Source organism: Vipera berus, assembly GCF_964194415.1.
Source record: "Vipera berus genome assembly, chromosome: 3".
Classification (NCBI taxonomy): Eukaryota; Metazoa; Chordata; class Lepidosauria; order Squamata; family Viperidae; genus Vipera; species Vipera berus.
The window spans coordinates 66,091,443-66,108,130 of NC_138204.1; the positions used below are offsets into that span (position 1 = coordinate 66,091,443).

Sequence of the window (16,688 nt, forward strand, 5' to 3'; positions counted from 1 at the left end):
GGATACCAATCACACCTCACTAGCATATTTCTAGAACATCAGGAAAGTCTTCAATTATATAGTCCTGCTTACTGGTTTATCAACTATTTTTTTAAATTTTAAAAAAATATTGAGGTTTTTTTTGCTGCTGGTTTTTATTTTTTATTTTACTCTTTTAGAATGATTTAGCTTTTATTTGTTGTGAGTTATTCACACCATGAGGTGAGAGATAAATTCCTACATACATCGTGGCCATGGCTAGAGATGCTGCTTGTTTTCTTTATGGGTCTTAAATGCAATTGACTCTTTTCATGTTGACATTAGGCTATTCCAAACATTAAAAAAAATCATGATACAGATTATCGATCCAGTCAATACCATTTTACTAGATTTATTACTTACTCAATGCAGGCAAAGAATAGATTGTGATTTTGGGGTAAGGAGAAAGGTAAGTGCATGATGTGATCAACATGACAAAAGCAATTTTTCACAGTTATGCCTCAAGTCACAACACTTGTACAAAAGGGCAGAATTTACAATAACAATGGTGTGATGCTGCTTTTATTATTTGTGCATCCTCTCCTGCAGATGCTTCTGTAAAGGAGATCTGTCAAGCCCATGTGTGCATTCATTTGGAGGCAAATTCAATTCAGTATAGTAATAATTGATGATAATTGCCACTAAATTTTAACCGAATCCCCTGGCATTCAGTATCCTCTATACTAGAGTCAAGTATAATGATCCTTCAGTGTAACTTCTGCAAATTCCACAGTATTGAGTACTGGCAAATTTCTACAGTAAGACTTAGTAGGCAAAGGTGTTTTTTTTTTCCTACAGTTTTCCACTAGAGGACGAGCTAAGCTAGCTTTAGTTGCATTAGGATTTTTCAAGATATTTCTCCACAGCTTTGGGGGAGGGGAAAATGTTCATAGTGTTTATTGATCTTCAGGTTAAAATTAGACAAGGTGAATAATGACAACTTTTACTGAAGCAACTTATTATTTGCCAGACTGATGGAATTTTCTGCACATCTAATAATTCTCCTCTCAGTAATTTTTAAGAGAAATCCTCTCAAACAGAGCAATAAAACATTGCATTGTGTTCTCAGCTGCTCCAGTTTCCCACCACCCGACTTGGTGGTTTTAATATGCTACTTCTCTACAGATTGGGCCAGGGGGTCTGCAAACTTGGCAACTTTAGGACTAGGCCAGCTGAGAAATTCTGGGAGTTGAAGTCCATAAGTGTTAAAGTTGCCAAGTTTGCAAACCCATGCTATCTTGTTAAGTTCAGTCTCTGTGTTGAAAATCATTGGATCACTTTCTCTCTCTTGGCTTTCTTTCATAGGTATCTCATGCGCTCCAGGGTTTGTTTAGTGAGATACTATTCCACCACAGGGTTAGTTTTGAGACATGTGGCGATGCAAAGATTGACTTCTTTTGCCTTTTGCCTTTAGTGTGGCAGAGTGTGCCAAATAACCCAGATGCTGGAGCAGCTCCAGTGAATTGCCCTCCAGAATTTCCAGCCAAATTCAGTTTTGGCTAGGAATGCTGGGAGCTGCCATCCAACACATGTGGAGAGCCTGAGGCTAGGAAGAACGGCTGTTCTTTGGGGACATTACCTTGAAGGTCACTGTACCCGCTGATCAGCTTGAGAATGTAGGGCCCAACATTTGTTTGCAGCTCTTTTACTTTCTAATGTTGATGCATAGGGGAGTATAGTTTTTAACCATCATTTTAAATATATAACTTCCTGCTACATGAGATGTGTTTTATTCATCTGTGATATGCTTTGTGTCTTGAATCTCTCCAACCCCTTTCTACTTTCCTGGCTGACAACACAACACGCTCACTAAAGTGGCACCTTCTCTTTCGGAAATTGGAGATGTGCTTGATTGTTTTATTTCTGGAAGAGCCACAAATAACTTTAATCATATGAAGTGCATTTCCGATGCCACTGTCAGCACAGCTAAAATAGATATAATGCTTCAGTAAACTCGCTAGATGCTGAGAAGGAAAATATTTGGCCCTTTGTATTAGAGGATGGTCAGGCTTTGGGTTGGAGAGATTCTTGGTGGGTGGTTTACGTGGTTTATTAAATTAAAGAAAGATTTCATATTGTCGGTTACTTCTTTCTTCTCTCCAATTGCTTCAGAAATCAAAGATTTAGATCCTAGTGATGCAGTGACTGAGTAGGCAAACATGACAGCCAATATGTGCTAAGCAATAACTCACTTTGCTTGGATGCTGGAAACTATTTTATTGTGACAGACAATGGGGGAAAATGAATTGCCATTTTCTTTAGGGCCCTATGCGGTGTATATTTTGTTTTCCCTAAGTGAATTTGTTGGTAGGTTCAGCATATTATTTTCTAAAGCTTTGCCACACAGTGAGATCTGGCTTGCAAACTTCACTTGAACAGATGGTAAGAATGGCTGAATTCATATAGCCCAAAGGAAGCCCAAACTGAGTTTGTGTCATCTTCATTGAGGTTACTACTATTCAGTTCTGTTTCCATATTTTATCCTGTTTTAAATCTAATCTTAGCAATGCTTAGCTAAAGTTCAGTCAAATCAAATCTTTATTAGTGATAGACAACATAAGGGCTCAAATCTGCTTTATGACACCATGGAATATGACAGAGTAATAATTATTAAAAAAAACATCTTTGCTTATTTATTTTCTCAGTCTACTCCCTAGAAAACTGGCTGAGGCTTCTAGAAGACATGGCATTAAATCTGGCAACATTAACCACTGGACACATTGGCTGATGTAGAATGAGCAACTTTTAAAAAGTTGTTTGTTTTTATATGTTAAGCTACTTCTCTGTTTTATTCTGTCAACTGTGTAAGGGTGTTTTTGTCATGCATTAGTTCAAATATGTCCTAAAATTATCAACTGTAACTATTTTCTATAAGGCAGATGCATGCTGCACTGTAGCATTGCCCCATGTACTGTATATTGTAGAATACCAAACCAGGGAAATTCCTACTGGATTCTTACCACCTGCTCATTAAAACATAAAGTTGTAGCTTACAGTAATTTATTCTTAGATTTCTGATTAAAGAAAAGTAGACCAAAAAAAAAGTAATGAGACACTCTGCTTCCGACTGAATCAGACAACCCAAATTCTGATTCTGTAAAATATCATTACAATAGGCTGGCTGAAGAAATATCAAGAGTTCATGGAAAACAAGTCTACCAAGGCTAATTCATTTTGAAGTCCCAATATTATTCCAAGTTGGGGAGAGCATGCTTCTAATTACCCATTACAGAGAAACAATCAGATGGTATATTTTTGTCTCCTACTTGCAAGCACCACGAAGTCATCTGTGTGGTATGATTCAACCTATCATAGGTCTGTCTGACTTGTACATATATATCAGATGAATGCATTGCTACATATGGCCAGGTTTTTTTCCTAGTCAGATTTACACCTGTCAAAATAGTGTTAATATTAGTGATAACCAGTATCTATATCTGGAAACATCCCATATGTTAAATGTTGCACTTTGAAAAAAGGGAAAACCATTGGAATAAATTTTATGTTCTTGATTGTTTTGACTTTTCCCTTCAATAATGCTGTCCTTATCTCCTAAATATCACAACCTCATGTAGATATAACAAAAAGTAATTATGTTCATGTTCTTATACCTTTCTAACATAGGGGCTTCATATCAAAGAGTTCAGTTCTATTAATCAAACTTAATGGACTTTGGCATGAACATAAAAGCTTGCTTAAATATGTCCATCTATCTTGAAATGTCTGCCATTGAGAATACAGTCCAGCTGAGATTTTTCTCTCTCCATTTTGTTTGTTTTTCTTTTTGTCAATGATTCACAGTACCAAAGACCATTCTAGACACAAAATACACTCTTTAAAAAAAACACACCCTAGATCACTCCCAAGTAGGTACTCAAAGGTTTTCAAACCAAAAAAATGAAAAGCACTTGGTTTCGCTAAAAGAAAATGAAGATCCACCCAAATAAGATACTTTTTCCTATAATTCTCTCTATAGCTTACTTCCTATTATGTCAGAATACAGATGCGGCACAGAGTAAGCTAACTGGATTGCCTTCCCAGAGGTAAGTCTATCTCCATGCAATTTAAGATATGATCTGTCGTATAGAAATTGCTAACTGGTCAATGCATCAATTCAAACTCACATATGAGCCATGTGGGTACTATTATCTTAAAGCACCTAACAAAAAATGGTTGATACGATTGTCCCATCACTATGGAGCAGTAACACAAATCATTCTGTGAATCTCATAATTACATCTGTTTAAGACATTTCCTTCCGAGCCACAATTTGTTTTTCAGACAATTCTGTTCTTCATTCCGTGCATGCTGCATCAAAACAAACTTGTAGCCATATTATTTAACAATGCATTTGATAGATATTCTATATAATTTTGCAGTGGTTAAAAAAGGGGCACTTATGTTAATATCCTCAAAAGTTAAACTCCATTAAATTCTGTGGAACTTACGGTAGTTCCAAGTAAAAATATATAGGACATTTCCCTTAATTTGAAAGCTTATTCAAGGAATCCTTACTGAATCTAAAGGAAGAACAGAATGTTTTTATGCTAGATAAAGCGATCACATCAAACAAGGGAAAAAGGTAATGAAGGTGACCTTCAGACGTTTTTGGAAAAGAGAAAGCAAGAATACTATGTTTGGATTATTAATATATTTCTAGATTTTCAGGATTTATTTATTTCTGCAATAATTACAGATGGCTTATTTTTGTCGTTGCATTCATCCATTGCACCCCCTTCCCAGCCAAATGTTTAGTAATTTCAACATTTTCTGCTCTGTGCAAGCGATAAGTGGAGAGCAAAAAGTGGAGAGGAGAGAACAAAAATAAGCAATTAGATTTTATTTTTTTAAAATGATCCTCGCTAGCTGCCTGGTTCTGAAATTGAAATTGACCTATAGAAACAGTGATGTATAATCAAGTATAGCCCACTGGTATCTTTACATACATCTCCTGGACTTTAGAGTAACATTTTTTTCCAGCTCTGGAAGAATTCTTCCATTGTTCTAATTATTAGTCTTCCTCCCTACAAAAAATAAACTTTCTATGTAAAATATCTGCTTGCCATCTGAAATTGTGGATTACAGTCTGTCATATTAAATTTGTTGGTCTTCAAGGTGCCGAAGCACCTTACATTCTCCTAGTCTGTCAGTCATAACGATAACAAAAGGTAAGTGATAATGACAGGTTCTTTGTTAGCAATGTGACAATAACAAGCATTGCTCAGAGCTTCTCCTTCAATAAATAATCAAATTGGATGTATCTTATTAAGGAATACATTGGATATAGATCAGCTTCCTATCTCACCCTGTGCTCTTTCTAGAGATCATACCCTAAAGAAATCCACACACCGACTAGGAAGTTTTGAATCATTGAAATATATATATATATATATATATATATATATATATATATATATATATATATATATATATATATATATATATATATATATTGCTAAAAAAAATAAAGGGAACACAAGATAAGACATCCTACTATTAAATACAGTACATTCTGTTGTTTAAGTGTTCCCTTTATTTTTTTGAGCAGTATATATAGAGATCTTTAGCAAGATTGTCTTAACTTTGGAGTTTATGTTATTTTGGATCAAAAGTGACTTTGGAGTAAATGCTCCAAGAAGTATGGGGTTCCAAGTGAAAACCTGGATTTGTTTTCTTTGAATTTATATAAATAAGAGTGTTTTTTTCAAGAGGAATGAGATGCACACAATTCTGAATCAGAGAGGAGCATATATTTGTGTTTAATTAATATACAAGGATGTTTATTTAATCAAATATAAATTAATTCATGTGAGTATAATTATATTTAATTAAGTACAGTATTCAGAAAAACAAAATAAAGGGTAATAGTATGCATCTTATAGTTTCTCTGTTTTAGCACATCAAAATTTATTATTTTGTAGCAACTTTTGAAGGACTCTGAATCCCACAACATTTTCAAGTGATTGCCCACTTCCTTGGGGCCTTTGGCAGTGGTCTTCGATTTGACAGGAAATTCTGAGATCTTCTGTACTGATCTATAGTCCTTCCAATGCCAACTGATTTTTAATTTTTTTTGTCAAAGTATAAAAAGCTGTTGCTTATACAGTGTACAAAGGTAACTGAGAGCTATAATTGTAGCTACTCAAGAAACACAACCATGCAGCTTCATATACATCCACATTCATATGCACATACCCTCACTGTTAAGTAATTAGCTCTAATTTTGAATTCAGTCTGATTGTTACATAACACATGTTTCTTTGGAGAAAATAATAATGGGAATTGGTTATCTATCCAGCTTTCCCAAGGTCGTGCAAGTCCTAATTGGCCTGGATCTGGAGAATGTTGTAGGTTACCATGGCATAGAAAGGCTTAAATAATCATTACTAAAGCATTTTTATGTTAAAATTCCTTTAATTCTGACTAACCTTGAAAACTATGTTAGAGGTCATGTCTAATACTGTAAATAAGTGGACAGGAACAAGACGGAGTGAGAAGTTGGGCTGCCCTGGAAGACCACCCGGAGGCTTCAGCTGGTGCAGAATGCGGCTGCGCAGGTTGTGGTGGGAGCATCCCGATACTCCCATATTACACCCCTCCTGTGTGGGCTGCATTGGTTGCCAGTTGCCCTCCGGGTGAGGTTCAAGGTGCTGGTTCTTACCTATAAAGCCCTAGATGGCTTAGGCCCGGGATATTTACAGGACCGTCTGCTGCCAGGAACGACTTCACATCACCCTGTGCACTCACACAGGGAGGGTCTCCTCAGGGTGCCGTCGGCCAGACAATGTCGGCTGGCGACCCCCAGGGGGAGGGCCTTCTCTATCGGGGCACCTGCCCTTTGGAATCAGCTCCCCCGAGAACTTCGGACGGCCCCAGATCTCTGGTCCTTTCGTCGCGACCTAAAGACATACCTTTTCCAACTGGCCGACCTGGACTGACAATGGGGGTTTTAATTTTGTTTTAATTTTTATTGGTTTTTAGTGGGGCTTTGTAAAATTTAATCTCTTTTAATATTTGTATTCATTGTTTTTATTGTTGTTTTATTGTTGTTAGCCGCCCTGAGTCCTTCGGGAGATAGGGCGGCATACAAGTCCCATAATTAAATTAAGTTAAATTAAATGGTCCATATCAGAGTGGACAATCCAGGAATCACATTTTTAAGAAGTTATTTCTAAGTCTCCAAGAGACACAGAAGCCATGGTGGTGACATGGTGATAAAACCAGAAGGAATATAATAGTTTTTTTTTAAAAAAAATCCTTTCTTAATTATGGGGATATGGTATTTTTGTTTTGTTTCAGTGAAACCACTGTGATAACTTCTTCTGATTTTAGATAGGGCAAACTATGGACATACACCATTACTTCAAATATAACTCAGGTGTAGAGAAAATAAACAAGTATTTTCAAATTAGTTTGAAAATATTTTGGTATTCAATTTTGGTATTATGATGCTGTAAGAAAGTACTTAGAAAAACAATCACATTATTTACTGTAAATTTATTTATTTGCTAATATTTATATCTCACTTTTGCTCCAGGACTTTACAGCACAGTACAGAGCGTACAATCCCTGCTCAACTTAATCCCACAAATACTACCTTGGGAGGTAGTTTATTGAGAAAATGCTTCCAGGCCATAATCATTTAGTGAATTTCTATCACTGAGGCTGAATGTATCTGTTATACTGTATGTTCGCTCTAGTATTGCCACCCTAAAAGGCATAACCAAGATATGAATCTAAAATTTTCTAAAATAAATTTTGCTTGCAATGATGGTAAAATAAATTTTCTTAAACAATGTATATGGCCATTCACTTGTGGTTCAATCAAACACAGACAGATGGAATTCCCTTTCTCCTGAGCATATTTTTGTTGTTGTTAATTGCGAAGTCATGTCTGACCCATCAAGACCCCATGGACAATGTTTCTCCAGGTCTTCCTGTCCTCTACCATCTTCTGGAGTCCATTTAGGCTCATGCCTACTGCTTCAGTGACTCCATCCAGCCACCTCATTCTGTCGTCCCCTTCTTCTCTTGCCCTCAATCTTTCCCAGCATTAGGCTCTTCTCCAGTGAGTCCTTCCTTCTCATTAGGTGGCCAAAGTATTTGAGTTTCAACTTCAGGATCTGGCCTTTTAAAGAGCAGTCAGGGTTGATCTCTTCTAGGACTGGTTTGATCGCCTTGCAAGTATACAGCCTTGTCAGACTCCTTTACAGCATTGGACTTTCCTTTCACCACCAGATACATCCACAGCTGAGCATCCTTTCGGCTTTGGCCCAGTCACTTCATTCTTTCTGACGCTACTAGTACTAGCCCTCTGCTCTTCCCCAGTAACATATTGGACGCCTTCTGACCTGAGGGGCTTATCTTCCAGCGTCATATCTTTTTGCCTTTCGGTACTGTCCATGGGGTTTTCATGGCAAAGATACTGGAGTGGGTTGCCATCTCCTTCTCCAGTGGATCACGTTTTGTCAGAACTCTCTGCTATGACCTGTACATCTTGGGTGGCCCTGCTCAAAGATTCAAGCCCCTTCGCCACAACAAGGCAGTAATCCATGAAGGGGCCTGAGCATAATAGGAGAGTATAAAAGTTTTTTTTTAACTTAACAGAGGTCTTCACTGTTTTCTGTCAGGGTGCAGACAAAACACAAGTCGGCAGCAAGCATCTGCACACATGATTCCTTGAACATTTGAAAACAGTCCTTGAAATTAACTTACCCATGCTTGAGCGTGACACACTTAATAGATATTAAATCTAGCTCCATGTTGCAGTAAAGAGTATATTCTATTGAAACTGCTTTCAACAGAGTAGATGTGCAAAATGGACACTATTGTTCAGTATTGCTAATTATTTTCATTCTATTACAAGATCACAAAGACAAGCTGCGGGACCTCTTCCCATTGATTGTCACCTGAGCACATGGTCACAATGGACACAATGCTTTCCTTGCCAAGAAAAACGAGTAAGAGGTTCCATTCTTATTTATGCAACTGTCTTCTTGCTATATTTTGCTTGCAATGATGGTAAAAATATAGCTTAGTATAGGGACTATATTCAACCCCATGCCCCACCCCAAAAATCCAAAAAACAAAAACCCAGATTTAGACTGAATGAAGGACTTTGAAAATCATGTAATTCTGTTCTGTTTTGGATTAGGTCTTATGTGCTGCTCTGTACAATGAACCAAGATGCCAGAAAAGAATATAGGAAATACTCTGCTGGGTGTGTTTGTGTGTGTGTTTGTATACTTGCTTGCATGCGTGCCTTTGAGTCAATGTTGACTCCTGGCAATTGCCTGAACTAGTCCCTGCAGTTTTCTCAGCAAAATTTCAGAAGTGCTTTGCCATTGCCATTGACTGAGAGAGTCATCCAGTTGGCTTCATGTCAAGGACAGGATTAAAACTTACATTTCCTGGTTTCTAGTCTCATACCTTAACTACTACACTAAAACTGTCTCTCTTTGCTGGATTGATGCACTATATATATATATATTTATGTGCCAGTCATTTCATTTATATTATGCCCAATCTGCCTAGTACTCCTGGCAGTTTATAGCCATGGACAACAGTTAAAATGTCCAGGTAATGTAATAAACAACTAAGTAGTTACAAATCCCTGACAATGCAATTTACATTAATAATAGTGTAAAAACTATTATCATATAAACCAGACATGTCAAACTCACGATGTCACGTGACATCACGCAACGTATTGGGACAGTTTCGCCATTGCCGGCAATGGGGTAGGCACAGCTTCCAGATGATGCATCCGGCCCGTGGGCCAGCAATTTGACACCCCTGATATAAACAATCATAATAATTGTATTGCCATGGAGCAATCATAACCTTAAATAATATATTATGGCAATGTTAGTCACTACTAAATGCAATCAAGAAGACCTCTCTCTTAACTAACCTCTTGTAATGGGGCAAGCTTTACCCCCAAGAAAAAGCTGTTTTGTAAGGCTCAGACTGCAGAAAAGTATGGTTTCATTTCACAAAAATGAAGTATAAGCAGGAATTTCATATGCACCAATTGTTTATATAGAATTCCATGTCATGGAAAACTGATCCCAGTTATTTGTGCATTGTTGATGCAGAGTTATTTTTCCTTCTTGAAACAAGAGAGCAATTGGATTTGAAAAAAGCCCCTACAATTTATGTTGACTGCAATCAAGCTTTACCTCTGTTTTTTTAAAAAAAAATTATCTCTGAATGTTTCATCACCACATACTACAAGCTGTGCTTTAAGTAATTTCCACTGTATTGAGAAACACTCAATTAGTTCTACGTTTTTAATGGCTACATAATTAATGCTTCCCCTTCTTGGGTGAAATTATTTTGTGGGAGTCTAAATGTTTCACTCCACATTTTTAATGGATTTGTATATAACTGTTTTAATGCACTCTACAGTTCAGATCAAGGCAACTGGTACAACCAGCCAAATATAAAGGGAGAATGTGTAATGGTAATATGTGGGACAGAGAAGCATGTGAACCAAGAGTACCATGTGTTGTGGAACAAAGCTGTGGAAATGACTTTCAGTGTCAAGATTCAGGTGAGTCTGGTTTCATTTCAGTCTTTTTCAACCTGATGCTCTTTGCATGTGTTTTGTTTCTATAATTTCCATTAAATGAGGCACTAGTGCCTAGAGGTGACCAGTCTCGAAAAATACAGTGATGGTGAAATGACTTTGAAGACAGATTTTTGCTGTTTGCTGTTGAAATGAGAGCAAAGAATAAAACTTTATATTTCATTTTTGTACACTTCATAATCTAGTTCAGTGATGATGAATTTTTGGGGCCTAAATTGACTCTGCTGATGAAAAATTCAATCCAATTCAGACAATGTTGTCTTTCTGTTGACAATGCCTGTGGCGCCCACTAGAGGCAGCTACAGGTTGAAGGAGGCCTTCATTCTTGAAGCGGCTTTGGAGAATGCTTGCATGGCCTGTGCAGCCTCTGAATACTACACAAAAGCACACCCCATTCTTGTATGATTTTCAGACACTCCGGAGGTTGCACAATTGCAAGGCCCTTGATTTTCAGAGGGTCCAGAGGCCATTTTAGAGCACACTTATTTTCATGTGATTCCTGCAGCCTCCAAAAATCACGCAAAAATGGTGTGCTTTTGAGAATAGTCATATTAGGGTGTTTTAGTCACCCAAAACATTGTGCAGTGTCACTTTTGACACACATGGCATAGCTTCACCATCACTGGTCTAGTTCATTCATAGTACTGAGCCATAATATTACTGGTTTTCTTTTGGCTTAGCATTATATATACATTGTGCAGGCCCATTTATATAAGTGCTAATTTGTTATTAGCATGATATCTAAGTCAGGATATTATGATTTGGTCACAGGCCACAGTTAAACAACCTAGCTTAACATTATGTGCAAAGTCCAATGTTTCTTAGTAACCTAGGTTACCTCTTCCGAAGAGGAGCAGCTATTGCACTTAAGATATTCTTCATAAACACCTTTGGCTTATGTCAAAAGTGTTAAAGTGTAAGGTGAGCAAGAATGTGAAAAATCTGTCCCAAATATATATAGGGGCCGGTGCTCATCTCCGTTTCAAAGCCGAAGAGCCAGTGCTTGTCCGAGGACGTCTCTGTGGTCATGTGGCCGGCATGACTAGATGCCAAAGGCGCACGGAACGCTGTTACCTTCCCACCGGAGTGGTCCCTATTTTTCTACTTGCATTTTTATGTGCTTTCGAACTGCTAGGTTGGCAGAAGCTGGGACGAGTAACAGGCGCTCACTCTGTTATGCGGCACTCAGGATTCGACCCACCAAACTGCCGACCTTTTGATCGACAAGCTCAGCGTCCTAACCCACTGAGCCACCGCGTCCCTACATACATACATACATACATACATACATACATACATACATATATATATATATATATATATATATATATATATATATATATATATATATATATACACATACATATATATATAACAATGTTTGTATTTCAGGGCGCTGCATTAAACGTCACCTAGTATGCAATGGAGAGCCGGACTGCAGGGATGGATCTGATGAAGCTGATTGTGATGATGCTGTAAGTACATGTGAATATCCAGATCCAGTCCCAGGCATTGAACAAATTTCAAGTGGGTAAGTTGAATTTGTTCTCCCTAGATCATGCTTTTTAAAAAAATCAAACAGAACCAAAAATCTTACTTCTGGTTTTGGTAAGTTTGCTTCCAATATGAAAATGTTTTCAGTTTTTCTACATCCTTATCTTGGTGCCTGTGAATTTAGAATTTATTCTGATGCTGTATAAAATAGTTGCAAGGTGGATGCCCAGCCTTTCTGTTATAAAAAAAACTCCAATGGAAGGAATTCCCTTTGTGGGATTTAGTCTGCTGACTGTTTAAGACAGGGTCCCTAACCCCTGGACCATGGACTGCTATTGGCCTGCAGCCCATTGGGAACCAAAGTGGTGGGTGATCATGCAAAGCTTCTTTTCCACATGCACAGGATTTATGTTGTGTGTGTGTGTGAAACCATTCCTTCCTCCATACCACCGAAGCCACTTCTGCTACCAGTCTGTTGGAACTAAGAGATTGGAGACCCCTGATTGAAGAGATGACTGCATAAGGAAAAACAATACATTCAAATATGCCATTTGGCCACTTCCCAGCTATACACAAGATCTCTTATCCCACCCATCAACATTTCCATGGCAAGCCAAAAGGTTGTTCCTCAAATTAAGAAGTAGTTGAAAAATTTCAGATTTTTTTTTAATAGAACAGCATTATAGCACACACTAATTTGTGCCAAATGGAAAACATTTCAAAACTATGCTTGAAAATGTATCCACCCTATGACACATACTTCAAATGCATTATCAAATATATTCATACAACTGCACCCCAAAGACAATAATGCTATAAAAGTGTGCAAAGAATAAAAAAAAGTAAATATGAACAATTGACACACTTCATCCACTCAGTATTAAAAAGGCCTTCATTCTAATCTGCTTTAGTGCAAACTGAGAACTTTTACAACTTGTACCAGTTTATTGTGTTATCATCTATGACAAGGATGAGCAGAGCAACTCTTGAGCGAAAGAGAGCTTGCACAAAAAAGAGGATACTGAGAGTAGTTAAGTTTACACAGCAACCACACAGATACACTGAGGTGTGTACAAAGGTTTTACTTGTGGGATAAGACAATAGCACAGTCCAGTGAAAAACAGTCCAGGCCATACACAAGTAATGAAAAAAATAGCAGATAACAACAGTCCAAGGATTATCCGATACAGAGTCTTCTTACCAGTCCGTAAGTCAAACACAGTTCTACAGGTTTAGCAAAAACAGTAGCAAACCCACAAACCACAATAAACAGCAAGTAACAGCAAGCGAGAGTTAACGTAATAGAAAGAGAGAGAAGCTATGTCTCTAGCTCCCTCTTATGGCCATAGGAAACAGCGCTGGCCAATCATTAGAAGGTATAATGCAATGCATTACATAGTTAAAGTGATACATTACAGTTCTATAACAATGATAGAATCGTAGTTCATATATATTGCCAACCCAACCAGTTAGGCCACAGACATATACCTAACAATCTATGTGTCTAGTCAGAAGTAAAAACCAATTACACATATTTAGAAGTAAGGAAATAGAGAATCACAGCTTTAATTGGCTTGCCTCTGAATCACTCCCCAGATTTATTTATTTTTTAGACAGTTTCTAGGATGCTTAAGAAGTGGAACACTCTTTGCCACAGAACACACCAACCCTGCTTACCTATCTGCCTTTCTTCTTTTTCTTTATTAAAGATTCAACATCCTTACACAAAAGCCAGCACTACTAGTCTATGATCCTAAGTACTTTGGAGGCCAGTGTGAAACTGTTTATAATGGAGAATGGCGAGAGCTGAAGTATGATTCGACGTGTGAACATTTGTATTATGGGGATGATGAGAAATATTTTCGAAAGTCCTATAATGTTCACTTCTATCAATTTCTAGTAAGTATGTGGGCGTATGTGTGTGCTTAATGGTAATGATGCAATAGCACTGGATCTAGGCAAGGAAAGATCTAATGCAGTAGAGTTATACGTTGAATGGTATTAGGCAAGTTAATTGCTTGGAGTTATATAAAAAAGCATCATCAATGTCATCCAAGAGACTAAGAAGAAGACCTATTCTGGATGGAACAATTGATTTTAAGTGAGATAATGATCTATTCATGAGTATTTGTTTGCTTCTAATGTGGTAACTGAGGCCAGGGTTTGGTCCCCTACTGCTGAGGCCAGAATGGAAACTCTGAATGGTCTATTGCAGGAATTATGTGAGTTTTCTGCCTTGTGCAATTTCACTTAGAGTACTGCAAAGTCTAGCCTATTAGCACCGTTGTGGCATTGTGTACTATTAGATCCAGGTGCAGTATAGTATCACTATATTCTGCACTTGGAATACTGCATCTAGTTTTGGTCACCACAGTACAAAAAAAGATGTTGAGACTCTAGAAAGTGCATGGAGAAGTGCAACAAAGATAATTAGGGGATTGGAGGCTAAACCATACGATGAACAGTTGTTAGAACTGGGAATGTCTAATGAAGAGAAGGACTAAGAGGTGACATGATAGCAGTCTTCCAATATTTGAGAGGCTGTCACAGAAAGGAAGAGGTCAACATATTCTCCAAAGCACCTCAGGATAAGTAAGGGATGGAAGCTCAACAAAGAGAGGTCCAACCTAGAATTAAGGATAAATTTCCTGACAGTGAAGACAAAATCAGTGGAACAGCTTGCCTACAGAGGTTGTGGGTGCTGCATCACTGGGTGGGGGGATTTTAAGAAAAGATTGGACAACCATCTGTCTGAAGTGGTATAAAGCTCCCTGGCTGAGCAGGGGGTTAGACCATGGTTCCTTCCAACTCTGTTATTCTATATTCTCATCAATATATCACCCAGGTTTGTAGATGTGTGAATGTGCAACGGGCCTTTAATTTTAATTCCAAGTTCAGTGGAAGATTAACAGTATATATAGAGACTGGGAATGAGATGGGGCAGGGGCATCTACAATAAGGATAAAAATGTAAAAATTACAACCTCTCTCTCTCTCTTTCTCTCTCACACACATACATAAACACACATCTATCTATCTATCTATCTATCTATCTATCTATCTATCTATCTATCATCTATCTATCTATCTATCTATCTATCTATCTATCTATCTATCTATCTTCATCATCATCGTCTATCTAACTATCTATAAAATTTATTTGCCACCTAGTTTATATCCAACAACTCTGGGTGGCTTACAATATAAAAACTTTGAAAAACATTAAAACCATCCATTGTAAAAAACACAGCTGATAAAAACATTAACAGATAAAATCATAACACAAGTTGGCAAAGAAGGGAGCTGGACACAAGGAGGAGGGAGGTGGCATAGAATTTTAATTAGTTAACCACTTCCAGTATTAAGCTCTCCCATTGAATCCCCAACCCATCGGGCAGAGCCAGGTCTTAAGGTTCTTAAGAAACATCAGGAGGGTCCTGCACAGCCATTTTTATGGGGCTTTGATCATGTAGCTGCTACCACTATCTTGAGTCCTGGTGGCGCAGTGGTTAGAATGCAGCATTGCAGACAAACTCTGTCCTCAGTTTGGAGTTTGATCCTGATGGGCTCAAGATTGACTCAGCTTTTCATCCTTTATAAGCTGACATTGTAAACCTCCCAGAGAGTGCATAAAGCACTATGAGGAGGTATCTAAATCTTAGGGCTACTCCAGATATTACCCCTCCAGAGGTCCCAACGAACCCCATAGTAGTTTGCATGCATATGTGTTCATTTAACAAAGGACTCTCACTCATCAAAGATTAATTCCAGAGCGGCCCGACATCATCTGAATAACATTAAGGCAATATCACATTGGCTGGCAGAAGCTAAAAAAAATGAAAGGGGTTGCCTTTTTGTTTATTCTGTCCCAAAATAGCTTAGAAATTGACCCTGCAAAGATTTCAGAGAGGATAAATTATTTATTTATTTTTTATTTATTTTAATAATATTTCTATACCGCCCTTCTCCCGCAGGACTCAGGGCGGTGAACAGGGCAAGAATTAGGTGTGCATATGCTGAAATTTGGAGCTTCTAGCTAGGACAGGGGTGGGGAACTATGGCCCCTTTATGACCTGTGGACTTCAACTCCCAGAACTCCTAAGTCAGGTCCTAAAGGGGCCATAATTCTCCACCCCTCTTCAAGGGCAAAAGAGAATCCATTGATGTTAATCCAACATATTATCTTTTCATTTCAGGCTCAGGCTGATACTGGTGTCTCTTCAGAATATTATGATGATTCTACAGAGTTATTGAGGGCCATCAAAAAAGACACCTCTAGAAATGGTGGTTTTACAGTTGGCATAGGACCTGCTAAAGTTCCTGTGTCTCTGGAACTGGGCTTAACTTTATCAAAGGCTTCAGGGACCCTGAACAATTTTACTCAATACAAAGAAAAGGTAATACAACAGCAAAGCTCATCTTTCTCGGTCCTTGTTATTATTACTTTTTTACTCAAATCACTCGCATGTCCCTCTTGAACCAGGAATGCTCATATCTTAATTTATGTGTGTAATTGCACATGTGAGATGATCAACATTGCTATTGCTCTTCTTGCACTGGAGTAAAAAGCATTATAATGGAGAATA

General features: G+C 37.8%; 1 protein-coding gene across 1 annotated transcript in view; it reads left to right on the plus strand.

Annotated features, from left to right (window-relative positions):
- Positions 1-3,945: 3,945 nt before the first annotated feature.
- The window catches only part of C8A (complement C8 alpha chain), a gene marked incomplete at both ends in the record, with an annotated part of 34,315 nt that continues 21,572 nt past the window's right edge, over positions 3,946-16,688 (plus strand). The window contains 6 exons of the mRNA XM_081323564.1: positions 3,946-4,061; positions 8,885-8,978; positions 10,429-10,573; positions 12,002-12,140; positions 13,813-14,002; positions 16,299-16,499. Coding sequence (XP_081179690.1) covers positions 3,946-4,061; positions 8,885-8,978; positions 10,429-10,573; positions 12,002-12,140; positions 13,813-14,002; positions 16,299-16,499 — 885 coding nt within the window. The remainder of the gene's footprint in view (positions 4,062-8,884; positions 8,979-10,428; positions 10,574-12,001; positions 12,141-13,812; positions 14,003-16,298; positions 16,500-16,688) is intronic.